Here is a 16,891-nt window from a genome sequence, read left to right on the forward strand (position 1 = left end):
GGGGGGTTTATGTTCTATTGCTACTGTTTGTTCTTCCTGACCTATATATAAATATATAAGCTTGGCTGTTATGGTTGAGAAGTGTGCTTCCTAACCATGTAGTTTTGGGTTCAGTCCCACTGGTAGTCACCTCCATTCAAAATGGGATTACCAACGTTTTTAGGTGAATACTTGAAGAATTGTGGAAATTCATTCCACAAAATGCACTGCCAGTCTGGGAATTGAAACCCTGATCTTGTGATCATGAATGCAACACCCTAACCACTAGGCCATACACCTGAGATATATGAAGCAAAACTGAGCTTAAAAGAAATAACTCAGAGTGGCCAGTGGCATGTAACTGAACAACATAAACAAATACAAGTATATGGAAAATCAAATAACATAGATTGTTGATTTATTAATATTATCCCTACCTCTAGAGGCTGTATCATAATTTCCAAATAGTAGTTAAGACCAGTTCCATATGAGAAGTCTTGAAATAGTCTTAAGTCTCATGCATTTCCCAAAGTTGACATGCCATTAAGGAAAATGGCTCAGAAGGGAATAACTTATTGAAAAAATAAAATAGTTATTTGCTTTCTTTATTACAATTATCTTTAGGGATAGTGCTTATGTGTAGTTTCTCTAGCATGAAGTAAATAAGAGATAAGATAACTTACAGATATAAACCACTGTCTTCTGTGTTTGTTACTGACTGATAACTAACTACTTGCATAGTAACAAACACTTGGTTGTCTGCTTTTTATATGCCTCACTGCACAGTATCAACATCTAATTTAATGCATGTGTGAGTATGTAGTTAAGAAGCTTGTTTCCCAATCATGTGGTCTCCGGTTCAGTCCCACTGTGTGGCACCTTATATTCTGGGCTGTCCAAAGTTTTGTGAGTGAATTTTGTAGATGGAAACAGAAAGAAGCCTGTCATATATATATATATATATATATATATAGTTAATCCAAACAAGAAAACACAGCAACGCGAGGACGTGGAACAATTAAAGTATTATTTGACGCTCAGGAAAGAAGGGAAGGAGGGTATATATATATATATATATATTGGCTCCCGTGTTGGTGACACATAAAAAGCACCATTCAAGCGTGATCATTGCCAGCGTTGCCTTACCAGCACATGTGCTGGTGGCACATGAAAAACAACATTTGAGCATGGTCATTGCCAGTGCCGCCGGACTGGCTCCCGTGCAGGTAGCATGTAAAAACACCTTTGAGCGAGGTTGTTGCCAGAACTACTTGTCTGGCCCTTGTGCCGGTGGCACATAAAAAGCACTCACTACACTCTTGGAATAGTTGGCATTAGGAAGGGCATCCAGCTGTAGAAGCTTTGCCAGATCAGATTGAGCCTGGTGCAGCCTCTGGCTCTCCAGATCTCAGTCAAACCGTCCAACACATGCCAGCATGGAAAGCAGACGTTAAACGACAATGAAGATGATGATGATGATATATATATATATATATGTGTGTGTGTGTCTGCATACATGCATGCACATATGTATACACATATATACATATATATACATACAAACATACACATGTATACATACTTTTATATATATATATATATACACACACACACATACATGTGTGTATTTGCATGTACTCTTGTCTTGACATCATGTGATGGTTGTAAATGAGCATCACTGTCATACAAGCAGTATTGTTCATTTCCAGTCTTCTTTGTAAAACATGTCCGGCCTTGGGAAAATATTACTTTGCTAGGGAATAGGTGAGAGTTGGCACCAGGAAAGGTGTCTGGCTGTAGAAAATCTGCTCCAACAAATTCTGTCTGACCCATGCAAGCATGGAAAAGTGATAATGATGATGTTCTCTGGTTGATGAAATAGATTTATTTTCAAACTTACATAAGCGAAGGAGTGGCTGTGTGGTAAGTAGCTTGCTTACGAACTACATAGTTCCAGGTTCAGTCCCACTGCGTGGCACCTTGGGCAAGTGTCTTCTACTATAGCCTTGGGCCGACCAAAGCCTTGTGAGTGGATTTGGTAGATGTAAGCTGCAAGAAGCCTGTCGTATATATGTATGTGTATATATATATATGTATGTGTGTGTGTTAATATGTTTGTGTGTCTGTGTTTGTCCCCCCCAACATCACTTGACAACCGATGCTGGTGTGTTTGCGTCCCCATAACTTAAGCAGTTTGACAAAAGAGACCGATGTGATAAGTACCAGGCTTCCAAAGAATAAGTCCTGGGGGTCGATTTGCTCAACTAAAGGCAGTGCTCCAGCATGGCCACAGTCAAATGACTGAAACAAGTAAAAGAGTAAACTTAAGTATCTAGAAATTTGCTTGCATGGGTCAGATAGAATTTGTTGGGGCAGATTTTCTACAGCCGGACACCTTTCCTGTTGCCAACCCTCACCTTTTCCCTAGCAAGATGATAGTCATGCAGATAAAATATATTAGATATCAAAAATATCAACAACAAATTTATTCTTATGTTGCTTTAGAAATGTTTAATTAGTCCTGATATTTTGAGTAAAAAATCATTTGTTCAGATCTTTAAAGAATTGGAATGTGATATATATTTATAGATCTCATTACAGCCATGTATCTCCTCTACAGTAGACACATGTTTGTCATCCCTCTATCATACTTTAACCTTTCATCACCTGACATAAAGTCATCTCTCTCAATATTATACCTATTTCTTTACTACCCACAAGGGTAGTAAAGAGAGGACAAACGGATTAAGTCGATTATATCGACCCCAGTGCGTAACTGGTACTTATTTAATCGATCCAGAAAAGATGAAAGGCAAAGTCGACCTCGGCGGAATTTGAATTCAGAACTTAACGGCAGACGAAATACCACAAAGCATTTCACCCGGCGTGCTAACGTTTCTGCCAGCTCACCGCCTTCTCTCTCAATATTATACCTCCTTGACTGTGGTTCTTTTCTTGTTAGTTATTTGGTGACCTCACTAATGTTGGTGCCTTGTAAAAAAGCACCCACTATACTCTGTAAAAGGGTTGGTGTTACAAGAGGCATCTAGCTGTAGAAGCAGACATTGTGGCTTGGTGCAGTCCTCAGGTTCACCAGCTTCTCTTAAAATGTCCAGCTCATGCCAGCCTGTAAAATGGACATTTGATGATGATCAATATGTCTATTTTGTTTGCTGGCGTTTGTGTGTTTCTAGTTGTTGGTAATGTGTTCACATTTTTTTTGTCTAAATATTTGTATTTCTGATACATTTTTATAGGAAGACACTGATTCAGAAACTGAAGAACCCGCAGCAAAGAAAGCAAAGGTAAGGATGTCTCTGAAGTTATTTCTTTCCACCTCCTCCAATGCCACCTCCCCTCTCAAAAGAGTTTTTTTGTTTGTTTTGCAAGTACTTGGTGACCCTGTCATTGCAAGCGCCACTTAAAAGCATCCAGTCCACACTGTAAAGTGGTTGGTGTTTGGAAAGGCATCCAGCTGTAAAAACCTTGCCAAAACTGATCTCACCTGTGCTTGTGCCACGTAAAAAGCACTGAGTTCATTCTGCTATGTGGTTGGTGTTAGGAAGGGCATCCAGCTGTAAAAATCCTGCCAAAACAGTTACAGAAGTCTGGTGCAGGCTTCTGCCTGGTCAGCTCTTGTAAAAACCGTCCCACCCATGCCAGCATGGAAGGCAGATGTTAAACGATGAATGATGATGATTGTACTTATGATATAGGTGCAAGCATAGTTGTCTGGATATGGAATTCACTTCTTACAGGGGTTTCGAATTCCATTTCACTGTCTGGTCCGTTGAGCAAGAGACTTCTACTATTGCCTTGAGCTGATCAATGGTGTGTGAGTGAAATTGGTTGACAGAAATTCTACAGAAGTTCAGAAAATGAATATAAAAGGATTATTATGAGGGTTATAATGTATTTAGGTGTAGGTATGGCTGTATAATTAAGGAGTTTAACTTTGCAACCATGAGAATTGGGGTTCAGTCCTGCTCTATGGCATCTGTGAGCAAATGTTTTCTATTTTAGCTTGATCTAACTAATAACTTGTGAAGGAATTTGGTAGATATAAACTTTAAGAATCATCATCATTGAAGCTCCGGTGTCTGGCGACGGACTTGGTAAGCACCCACAAAGTTATCAACCACCTCACCAACAACAACACTGAACACCTTTTTGATCTCCATGTGTCTAACACACGTGGACATGCCTACAAAGTCAGGAAACAACACAGCTCCCATGACTTTCGGAAACATTTTTTCATGCTCAGAGTTGCTGAAGCATGGAATACAACTGCCTGCATCAGTTGTTGACTGCCATGACACTGCATCCTTTAAGGCCCTCATGCTTTCCGAAATCTGCCGAAACTACACCTGATTATATATACACTTTAGATGAGTTGTAGTGCACCTGAGCACTGTACACAATTATTATTATTATTATCATCAGTATTTAACATCATTTTTCCATGCTGACATGGGTTGGATGTTCGGAAGGAGCTGGCAAGCCAGAGGACTGCATTTGGCTTCACTGTCTGTTTTGGCATGGTTTTTATGACTGGATCACCCTCCTAATGCCAACCACCTTACAGAGTAGACTTAGTGCTTTTTATGTGGCAACAGCACTGATGAGTTCTGTTTTGGCATAGTTTTTACAGTTTGATACCCTTCCTAATGTAAAACCACTTTACAGAGTGGTCTGGGTGCTTTTTATGTGGCACCAGCACTGACAAGGTCTGCTTCAGATGGTTTTTATAGCTGAACGCCCTTCCAAAACACTGGCCACTTCACACTGTAACCTTCATATATAAGTGTGTGTGTTCTTGCCTATGATGTTTATGCACTGATTGTAAAAGAAGTTACCATTTATACAAAAAATAGTGTCTTTTGTCTGCAATGTTCTGTGAAAACATGGGAAATGTCACCTTGCTTGGAGCAGGTGAATGTTTGGTGACAGGAGGTGCATCTGACGAAAGAAAATCTGCCTTATGTCTTCCTTGACTCATTTAAGCCTAGAAAAGTGGACATTAAAATGATTATGTGTTTGTGGTTGTTTACTTTCTGTTTGTTTCCATGACACCGTTTGAGTGATGGATGACATCTTACATTATAAAAAAAGACAACGGCCTAAGGTGCCACACAGTGGAACTGATCTTAAAACTATTTGGGAAGGGAGATTTTTACCACATGACCATGTCTGCTCTTATATATATATATATTATATATATATATATATATATATATATATATATAGACACATACACACACATATCTGTAACTAATTGATAGTTAAACAGTATTATTGTTATTGATAATATATATTTATTGCAAATATACAAATGGGATATTTATCTAATTTCATTTCATTTTAATTTGATAATTATGTTCATTTTGAAAATTCGTATTCCATTTCATTATTGAAATTTGGATGAAGTAAAATTATAATTATTGTAACAGGCACAATAATTATAATTTTGTACATTTAACGGCAAAAATATGTTTCTAACACTACCTGTTATATGATAGGTAAGACTCTATTTCATTATTGTTAACATGGCTAAACTATTTATATTTTATTTTAGATAACTAAATCTGCAAAAGTACCTCGAGAGGCTGGTGCAGTGCCATCTGGTTCTTCATCATCTGATGAGGAAGATGAAGCTGAGGATGATGAAGAGAGTGATGATGATGATGATGATGATGAAGAGAGTGATGATGATGATGATGATGATAACTCTCAAGAAAGGGGTGTTGAAGAGTTAAGCTTTGATGATAGTCAAGAAAAGGGTGAGCAGTTGTTTCTGTTTTCTTTTTGAAAGATTGGTGACTTTATAATTTGTTTTGTGTGTGTGTGTGTGTATGTACAAGCATTATCATGTGATTAGGTAAGTCACACGGCAACAACGTGATTTCACATTTAACCCTTTAGCATTCAAACCGGCCATATCTGGCCAAAATATTTAACCTGTTATATATTGAAACTGACCAGATCTCACCTTTCATCTCAGCCCAACCATGTCATTCTAAAACTAAAAAATCACATCACTGAAATCTCTAAACTACAAGATAATGCATGATTGATTCAAACCATTTTAAATAAACAAACATCACATTTGACAGAATAATCTGAAGACTAAAGGGTTAATCCTATTGCATGGGCAAGTGCCTTCCATTGTAGCATTGCATTAACCAATATTTTGCAAGTGAGATTTAAGAGATGGAAACTGAGGAAGCTTTTTGTGTCTGTACGTTTATGTTGTGAATCGGTGCATCAAGTTATGTTACTTTACATTAAAATGTTGAGACTTAGTTGTTCTATAAATGGAGACACATGAAATAAATACCAGAATGAAACAAAATAATGGGGTTAATATGACTGACCAAAATGAATGACAGTTCACTGTATTCCTGTGTGTTGTAAGAGGTGACTAAAAAGATTGATGTTAAAAGCATTTGGCTGTGAAAACTGCTTCAAAAATGTTCTATCCAACTATGTAAGCATTGAAAAGCAGATTTAAGAGCAGTGTTGATGGTATGTTTTATATGTACATGAATAAACTGTCACTTACTTAATATAAAAAACAAACTTTTAAATGATGTATCTGTAGAGTTTTTCCTATTGTATATAAACAAAATCTGTGAATAATGATTGTTTAAAACTTTAATCCATTGCCTGTCCTATGTATTGTATGTGATACACAGGACATATTTCCCTGGTACCCATGCATCATATAATACACATTCCCAATTTCTTTCAACTAACAGAGTAATTTGGCATCGGTCATGACTAGGATTTCACTTGGCTTGAGAAGGCCTGTCAAGCCAAGTGAAATCAGAGTCATGACTGATGCCAGTGTTGCATAACTGGCACTTGTGCTAGTGGCACATAAAAAGCATTGTTCGAATGTTGGGCCTCTCGGAGGCAGTGGCAAGTGACCAAGACCTTTGGCGTTATACTCTGCTTGAGAAGACCTGTCAAGCCAAGTGAGATTGTAGTCATGGCCAATGCCAGTGTTCCATAACTGGCACCTGTGCCGGTGGCATGGAAAACAAGCATGGGTATTTAAGACAAACTTATGAAAATGCTTTGGACATCATCATCATCGTTATCTTTTGACGTTCGTTTTCCATGCTAGCATGGCTTGGATGGTTCGACTGGAGTTTGGGAAGCCAGGAGGCTGCACCAGGTTCCAGTCTGATCCAGGAATGTTTCTACAGCTGGATGCCCTTCCTAATGCCAACCACTCCATGACTGTAGTGGGTGCTTTTTATGTGCCACCGGCACAGGGGCCAGAGGAGGCTGGCAACGGCCATGATCGATTGGTGCTTTTTACATGCCACCGGCACGGAAGCCAGTCAAGGCGGCGCTGGCATTGGCCACGTTTGGATGGTGCTTTTTACATGCCACTGGCACGGGTATCACAACTACAATTTCCATTTGATATTCATTTTGATGTTGATGTACTTGACTCAATAGATCTCAAGCGCAGCAGGTCACCCTATGATCCAAGGTACTTTTGAATAGGCTGGGGCTGCTAATATGAAACTGGTATAGGATACAGCCGTGAACTCACTTTATTTGCTGGGTCTTTGCAGTCACAGCAAATTTCCAGAGGTCTCGGTCTTTCGTCATTGCCTCTGTGAGGCCCAACCTTTGAAGGTCATGCTTGACCACCTCATCCCATGTCTTCCTGGGTCTGCCTCTACTCCGGATTCCTTCAACTGTTTGGGACTGGCACTTCTTCACACATCTCTCCTCATCCATCCGCAGTACATGACCATACCAGCACAAACGTCTCTCTTGCATGCCACATCCTATGCTTCTTATGTCTAACATTTCTCTCAGGGTTAATAACCATACATTCATATAGTTTGGTCTAATACTTTGTTCTATGATAAAAGATACTCTTGACATAGAATTTGAACCAGTAATATGGAAGTCTAGATCTATAAATTGCTTGTCTATTCATTAGACTTCCTGTTAAACAGTTTCAGTCATAGATAACCTTTTGAAAAGAACATAATTCTTCAAACTTTGGTTGATTACTGGTGACAGTTTTTCTTTTATTTGTCAATATATTTAGTTTCCATAAAACTTGTTCATTTATAATTTTTACAGCTTTTTCTTCTTACATTCTCATAGTTTTAGTTTGATTATTTATTTGTTAAATTGACAGACCTGGTTAGTAGACTAAAATTAAACAGCTTTAACTACTATATTCTCAAATCACTGTATGATAGAGTCCCTCATATTATGAAGTCATTATCTGGTAGGGTCTTCCATATTAACTATTTTGTTACCATATTTCTTTTGAGATACACTGCTTTTGTTTGAATCAATTAAAAAAAACTTGGTTCAATTAATTTAAAAAAATTTTTGAAATAAAAATTTATGAAAATACTTTGTCATTATTAATCTGGTGTTCAGAACATAGATTTATATCACTTTTAAACTTGAAGTTTGTATCATAGAATCAGGACAGTTTGGACAGGTTGGTATCAAAGGCTTAAATCATTCTTATATTTATATTTGTAAGGAAACATTATAGTGGAATATGGTGTTGTTTAATAAAATTATTTCTGAAATCATATAATTAATTTTTTTGAGTATTATTTAGAATTTTATTATATTTGAATAATATAATGTTCTAAGTTTTAAATTTTAACAGGACATCTTCATTGGAAATCAGACTTATTAAAAAAGGCTTCCATCTCCTTCAAGCAAAGACAGTCAGAGAAAAAAAACTTCCGAAAACTGATATATGGTGATGGTAAGTATTACTACCATTTGGTAGTACTTTTGTGTTTTTGCTTTATTCCGTTTCTAAACCCATTTAATATGTTTATAGGAAAATAAAATTTAGATGTTTTGGTAAGGCAGTGATAATTCTTTAATGCTGTAATATGAAATGGGATTAAAATTGGTTGTTTTTAGTTTTTCTTTGAAGAATTAATTTCTCTGAAATTATATTGTTCTCATAAGAATGTTTAACCATTTTGTTGCCATATTTCTGGGTTCAATTAATTTTTAAACTAATGAAAACTGGCCATATCTGGCTCAAATATTCTACCTGTCTTATGCTCAAACTGGGCAGATCCTGTCTCTCATACCCATCCTTCAAGATCATATTAAAGATACACAATCACATCATTGAGATCTTGAAACTGAGATGATGCATGATAAATTTGAAACAATGTAAATAAATATAGGCACAGGAGTGGCTGTGTGGTAAGTAGCTTGCTTACCAACCACACAGTTCCGGGTTCAGTCCCACTGCATGGCACCTTGGGCAAGTGTCTTCTACTATAGCCTTGGGCTGACCAAAGCCTTGTGAGTGGATTTGGTAGACAGAAACTGAAAGAAGCCCGTCGTATATATATGTGTGTGTTTGTCTCCCCAACATCACTTGACAACCGATGCTGGTGTGTTTACGTCACCGTTACTTAGCGGTTCGGCAAAAGAGACCGATAGGATAAGTACTAGGCTTACAAAGAATAAGTCCCGGGGTCGATTTGCTCGACTAAAAGGCGGTGCTCCAGCATGGCCGCAGTCAAATGACTGAAACAAGTAAAAGAGAGAGAGAAATAAGCATTACATTTGACAGACTAATCTGAATGCTAAAGGATTAACACAGGAAATTTGTATAATAGAACCAGGGGCAGTTTCATGCCAGTTGGTATCAAAAGGGTTAAACATATTTCAGCTTAAATCAAATAGACCCATGATCAAAGGCATTCCAGTCATAACTATTTTGTATTTTTCTTCTGACATAGTAAACCTAGGAATACATTAACCAATGTATTCTTTTTTTTGAACACAGTAGAATACAGTGGCATTTGTATGAGATTTGAGATAGGCTGTTATTTCTAACAGATTGACTGACTGTTTACAGTCTCCTTTATTGCCACATGGACTTTGTAGGGCCTCCTCATTGGGTTCTCTCTTTAGAATATAATTAGTATTTCATGTCTTTCGTGTATTTTTCAATATTTTCTTATTAGAATGTATTCAATTGTAATATAAATATTCTAAGAAATCATCTGAGCGTGGCCGTCTGCCAGCCTCGTCTGACACCTGTGTCGGTGGCACATAAAAAACCACCATCCGAGCGTGGCCGTTCGCCAGCCTTGTCTGGCACCTGTGTCGGTGGCACATAATATCACCCACTACACTCTCGGAGTGGTTGGCATTAGGAAGGGCATCCAGCTGTAGAAACACTGCCAGATCTGACCGGCCTGGTGCAGCCTTCGGGCTCCCCAGACCCCAGTTGAACCGTCCAACCCGTGCTAGCATGGAAAGCGGACGTTAAACGATGATGATGATGAAGAATATATTTGTTAATGACTGTATAACAAAGGGAACAAAGAAGAAAATAAATGAATAAAAACATCTTATTGAACTCATTCCTTTTTTACTATAGACGAGGAAGAATCACCTGAAGACGAAAACAGTGATGAGGAAAAGATTGGTGGTCTCTTCAAGCTAATAAACAAGAAAACTGCTGAAAACCAATCTCGTAAGAACTGCCATAACACAGACTCCTCCAAGTTGGTTGCGGACAAGTTACAGGATTGGAGTCTTAATGAGGTTATTATAGCTTTTTATACATGTATATATTATTAAGTTATTATAATATCGCTGTACTCATTGCAAGTATGGGTGTGTGGTTAAGAAGTTCACTTCCCAATCATGTAGTTTCAGGTTCAGTCCCACTGTGTGGCACATGAAGTTTTTTTTCTTTTATAGTCCTGGGCTGACCAAAGCCTTGTAAGTGGACTTGTTGGATAGAAACTGAAAAAACCTGTAGTGTGTGTATATATATATATATACATATATATATATATATATATATATATATATATATATATATATATATATATATATATATATATATATGTAAAAAAATACAACTGGGACAAGAATGCAAAACATTTAGAAGACAATACAAAAGACACGGACGGGACATTCGAAGCCTTCAATCTTCAGTCAAGAACCGGATCATCCTCGCAATTTTGGCTGATTAATTTTGAGATTATATATATATATATTATATATATATATATATATATATATATACACACACAAGATCACTTCCTCCAATGCCCCCTCCCCTCTCAAAAGATTTTTGTCATGCAGGTTACTTTGTGACCATGTCGGTGCAGGTGCCACTTAAAAATATTGGGAAGGCATCCAGCTGTAAAGACCTTGCCAAAACTGACTTCGCCTGTGCTTGTGCCACGTAAAGAACACTATGTGTTAGGAAGGGAATCCAGCTGTAAAAATCCTGTTAAAACAGTCACAGAAGTCTGGTGCAGGTTTCTGCCTGGCTGGCTCCTGTCAAACCGTCCCACCCATGCCAGCATGGAAGGTAGACATTAAATAATGATGATGATGGTACACACACACATGATACTGTTGTCATGAAAAAAGCAGCCAGTACACTTTGTAAAGTGGTTGGCATTAGGAAGGTCATCTGATCAGTCATAGAATCCATTCCAAAGCAGACAATAAAGCTTGGTGCAGTCTTCTGGCTTGCCAGCTCTTGTCAAACAGCATGGAAAATGGACAGGAAATGATGGTGATGAAATGTATGTAACTATATATGGGTGTGTTTAGTTTTTTTTTTTTTATGTTTCTAATCTTGTGTAGAAATATGTCCCACCATAAAGGAAATGTTACCTAGCTTGGGTTAGAAACTAGTAAAGATTTGTGTCAGAAAGGACATCTGGGCATCTGGGCATAGAAAATCTGCTTCAATGAATTCTGTCTGACCCATGCTTGCATAGAAAAATGGATGTTAAAACGATGATGAAGATACATACACGCGTGTGTGTATGTATCTCTCTATATATTATATTATATATTTATATATATATATATTATTATATTATATTATATATATGAAAGGCAGTTTGTCTGTATGTGTGTCTGTCAGGTTGTACCCTCACCCTGACCACGGCTTTCAACCGATTCTGATGAAACTTGACACACACATAGCACAATGTCATAATTCAAAACTAACACAGCGAAAATTTTGAAAAGTTCACCCAGTTCTGAAAAAAATCGATAAATTCGAGATGGGGTCGAGAATCTAAGCTTATCATATGCAACACATTTTCCGTTGTAGTTTTTGCTACTTGCAATCTATTTTCACCAAACTCATGGTGAAGCTTAATGTTACCCTAAGGAACTTAATTCTGACGTTAGTTTTCCGTGCAATACCTTACCATCAGAAAAAATCGATAAAATCATGCCATTTTGGGAAATCGCGTTCAAGTTCAAGATGACATATTTTCAATAATATCTTTAACAAATTGGCAGGAATTTTTTTTGAAATTCACAGCGAGCATCATGTCTGCTCCAAGGAGCTATATGGCCCTTTTAATTCCAATAGGATACGTTATTACTGGAAAAAACCGCAGAACTGGGTTGGGTGTGCTAAACAAAACCAGAAAATGCACTTTGACTGTCATAGATTTTCTTCATGCATGCAAGGGAACGGTGCCTTGAATGTGTTAATGCCTTTTAGGCTTCATTTTACAAAATAACGGTTCAATGAGTACAAAAAAGGATAAAGGGCATTGCTTATCGACAAAGTTTCTTACATACCTGGGCTATGCTGCTAGTATATATATATATATATATATATATATATATATATATATATATATGCACACACACATTTACATACCTACCATATTTACTCATGTATAAGTTGTACCCCAGTTTCTGTAGTTAAAATCAAATGCAAAATACTGTGATTTATACATGAGTAAATACAGTATATATATATTCATTCTAATCCCCTTTTTTCTCCATTACAGAGGCTTATATGCCCTGATAGTATACTATTTTCTATAACCAATATATAGTGAAGGCTCATAATTCTATATACATACATACATACATACATATATGTATGTATATATATATATATATTATATATATATAAACTATTCTTATGGAACTGTGTATGTTTATCATTTCAGGTGAGAGACCAAATACGTGATTGCTTTATAACTGGTAAGAAGAATTTTGGAGATGCTGCCGCTACGCTGTTAGAAGCAGATGGTAAGTTTGGTTTAGTAATTAATCAGTCATTACAATTTGACGCTGATGTTTTATAATTTCAGTATATTGTTATTATGGTGCTGTTTGACCTTTTGCCTGCCCTGTGTGTCACATGTGATACACAGGATGCTTTTCTTTAGTGTCCATGCATCATATATGCAATCCTAAATTTTTTGTTTTTCATTAGAGTAATTTGGGACTTAAAAAAGAAAAACATTATATTACTTAGAACGTATGAAACTAGGAGTAACTAAAAATTTGGAAGCAAGCCCTGGACATCTAGGCATCTGTAAACAAGCTTGGACATCTCACCTTTAGTTCTCTCTCATTCTTTCTTACCCTTATCAACGATAATGCAGTCAGTTATGACTTGTTCTTATTCTTCTACACAATCACAAATATGTGGTTGGCGTTAGGAAGGGCATCCAGCTGTAGAAACACTGCCAGATCAGACTGGGCCTGGTGCAGCCTTCTGGCTTCCCAGACCCCCAGTTGAACCGTCCAATCCATGCTAGCATGGAAAGCGGACGTTAAACGATGATGATGATGATGTAATAGAGGATTATTTTATTTCTCTTCATGTAAGCTAAAATTGCCAAAACTTGAGATTTTTTTCCACATTTTTTTTAAAAATAAAATATCATCATCATCATCATCATCATTTAGCGTCCGCTTTCCATGCCAGCATGGGTTGGACGGTTCAACTGGGGTCTGTGAAGCCGGAAGGCCGCATCAGGCCCAGACAGATCTGGCCATGTTTCTACGGCTGGATGCCCTTCCTAACGCCAACCACTCCGTGAGTGTAGTGGGTGCTTTTTATGTGCCACCCGCACAGGTGCCAGACGGAGCTGGCAAATGGCCACGCGGAACAAGAACGTAATGAACGATAATGAAAACATACGGACAGATATACATATATATATCATCATCATCATCATCATTTAGCGTCCGTTTTCCATGCTAGCATGGGTTGGACGGTTCTACTGGGGTCTGTGAAGCCAGAAGGCTTCATCAGGCCCAGTCAAATCTGGCAGTGTTTCTACGGCTGGATGCCCTTCCTAACGCCAACCACTCCGTGAGTGTAGTGGGTGCTTTTTACGTGCCACCCGCACTGGTGCCAGACAGAGCTGGCAAACGGCCACGAATGGATGGTGCTTTTTATGTGCCACCGGCACGAGGGCCAGGCGAGGCTGGCAACGGACACGAAACGGGGCGGTGCTGGCAACGGTCGCGAAACGGAAAGTTCTCTTACATGCCACCGGCACTGGTAACACATCTGCAATTTCCATTGATCGATTTCGATTCTGATCCTCACTTGCCTCAATGGGTCTTCACAAGCAGAGTTTCGACATGCCACCGGCAGCACATCCGCAATTTCCATTGATCGATTTCGATTCTGATCCTCACTTGCCTCAACACGTCTTCACAAGTAGAGTTTTGTGTCCCAAGAAGGGAAGGTATGCATACGTAGGCTGGCTCCATCCCATGTAGAAGGCCACGGGTTGTGGACTCACTTGTCCTGCCGGTCTTCTCGCGCACAGCACACTTCCAGAGGTCTCGGTCTCTAGTCATTTCCTCAGTGAGACCTAAAGTTCGAAGGTCGTGCTTCACCACCTCGTCCCAGGTTTTCCTGGGTCTGCCTCTTCCACAGGTTCCCTCAACCGCTAGGGAGTGGCACTTTTTCACACAACTATCTTCATCCATTCTCGCCACATGACCATACCAGCGCAAACGTCTCTCTTGCACACCACAACTGATGCTTCTTAGGTCCAGCTTTTCTCTCAAGGTACTTACACTCTGCCGAGTGTGAGTACCGGCATTACACATCCATCGGAGCATACTGGCTTCATTTCTAGCGAGCTTACGCATATCCTCAGCAGTCACGGCCCATGTTTCACTGCCATGTAGCATGGCTGTTCGTACACACGCATCATACAGTCTGCCTTTCACTCTGTGCGAGAGGCCTTTTGTCACCAGCAGAGGTAAGAGCTCTCTGAACTTTGCCCAAGCTATTCTTACTCTAGCAGTTACACTTTCAGCACACCCGCCCCCGCTGCTGACTTGGTCACCTAGGTAACGGAAACTATCAACTATTTCTAGTTTTTCTCCCTGGAAAGTGACGGAAGTTGGTCTCAGAGCATTTTCAGTGTTTATTGTTCCTGAGCATCTGCCACATACAAAAACCATCTTCCTAGTTAGCCTTCCTTTGACATTGCTGCATCTCTTATGTGTCCATAGCTTACACTTGGTGCATCTTATAGAGTTTCTACCTACACCTTTTCTACAGATCGAGCAGGGCCATCTACCTGAAGGTGTTTGTGATTTGTCTACCTTCCTACTGATTACGACTTTGGTTTTAGCTAGATTGACTCTGAGGCCCTTCGATTCTAATCCTTGTTTCCACACCTGAAACTTCTCCTCCAGTTCTGATAGCGACTCAGCAATTAGAGCAAGGTCATCAGCATAGAGGAGCTCCCAAGGGCATCCTGTCTTGAATTCCTCCGTTATTGCATGGAGGACTAAGATAAATAGGAGGGGGCTGAGTACTGAGCCTTGGTGGACCCCTACCTCTACCCGGAATTCTTCACTGTACTCATTTCCAACCCTCACCCTACTAGCGGCGTCCCTATACATGGCCCGCACAGCTCTCACTAACCATTCATCTATCCCTAGTTTTCTCATTGCCCACCAGATAAGGGATCGGGGGACCCTGTCGAAGGCTTTCTCCATGTCAACAAAAGCCAGGTACAGGGGCTTATCTTTGGCTAGGTATTTCTCCTGCAGCTGCCTTACCAGGAATATAGCATCAGTAGTACTTTTCCCTGGCACAAACCCAAACTGCATCTCATCTAAACTAACTCTCTCTCTAATTAGTTGGGCTATGACCCTCTCCGTAACCTTCATCACCTGGTCCAACAGCTTGATACCTCTGTAGTTATTTGTATCTAGGGCATCACCTTTACCTTTGTAGCAGTTGACTATTATACTGCTACACCAGTCATTGGGTATGACCCCTTTGTGTATCACCTGATTAACTATATGGGTGACTAGGCTATAGCCGACACTACCAGACATTTTGAGCATCTCTGCAGTGATTCCTGATGGGCCTGGGGCTTTCCCTGTCTTCATGCTTCTAATTGCCTTAGCTTCCACAGAACTATCAACTCGGATAGCTGGTCCCTCTGTTGGGTCAACATTCGGCAGACTCTCTTTATCCCATTCATTTTCTTCATTCAGCAACCTTTCATAGTGGCATCTCCAGACCTCTCTCTTTGCATCCTCATTTAGCGCAAGTGAACCATCTTCCATGCGAACACACTTCTCTCCTACCACATCACGATTCTCTCTCACACACTGTCTTGCAACACGAAACACCTCCAGTCTTTGGTCCTCACGGCGCAGAACATTGGCAAATTTTTTCTTATCTGCTTCCCCTCTGGCTAAATAAACCTGTCTCCTAGCTTCTCTTTTGGCAGTCTGATACAATTCCCTGCTACCCCCATTTTTCCAGACCTTCCAAGCCTGTCTCTTTTCTCTATAGCCCTGTCTACAATATTGTTCCACCACCACGTTATTCTAGGTCGAGAGGGGTCTTTGCACCAGCCACAGATCTGGTCAGTGGCTCTCAGCAGGTTGTCCCTTAGAAACGTCCAGCTGTCTTCTACCCCCTGTGATGCTCTATCCCCTTCTACTTCGTCAAACAGACACATACACTCATAAATACACATATAAAAATGCACTTGAATGCATATACATAAATACAAATGTATTTACAAAATATATATTTTTTTTTTTTTTTTTTTTTTACTTGTTTCAGTCATTTTGACTGCGGCCATGCTGGAGCACC

General features: G+C 39.2%; 1 protein-coding gene across 1 annotated transcript in view; it reads left to right on the top strand.

Moving 5' to 3' along the window:
- LOC115209794 (ribosome biogenesis protein BMS1 homolog) overlaps positions 1-16,891 on the top strand; it is a 64,650-nt gene that overhangs the window by 27,960 nt on the left and 19,799 nt on the right. Inside the window, exons 11-15 of the mRNA XM_029778333.2 lie at positions 3,237-3,284; positions 5,555-5,759; positions 8,642-8,743; positions 10,394-10,560; positions 12,963-13,044. Coding sequence (XP_029634193.1) covers positions 3,237-3,284; positions 5,555-5,759; positions 8,642-8,743; positions 10,394-10,560; positions 12,963-13,044 — 604 coding nt within the window. The remainder of the gene's footprint in view (positions 1-3,236; positions 3,285-5,554; positions 5,760-8,641; positions 8,744-10,393; positions 10,561-12,962; positions 13,045-16,891) is intronic.

This window comes from Octopus sinensis, linkage group LG3 (assembly GCF_006345805.1).
Source record: "Octopus sinensis linkage group LG3, ASM634580v1, whole genome shotgun sequence".
In the NCBI taxonomy this organism is placed as follows: Eukaryota; Metazoa; Mollusca; class Cephalopoda; order Octopoda; family Octopodidae; genus Octopus; species Octopus sinensis.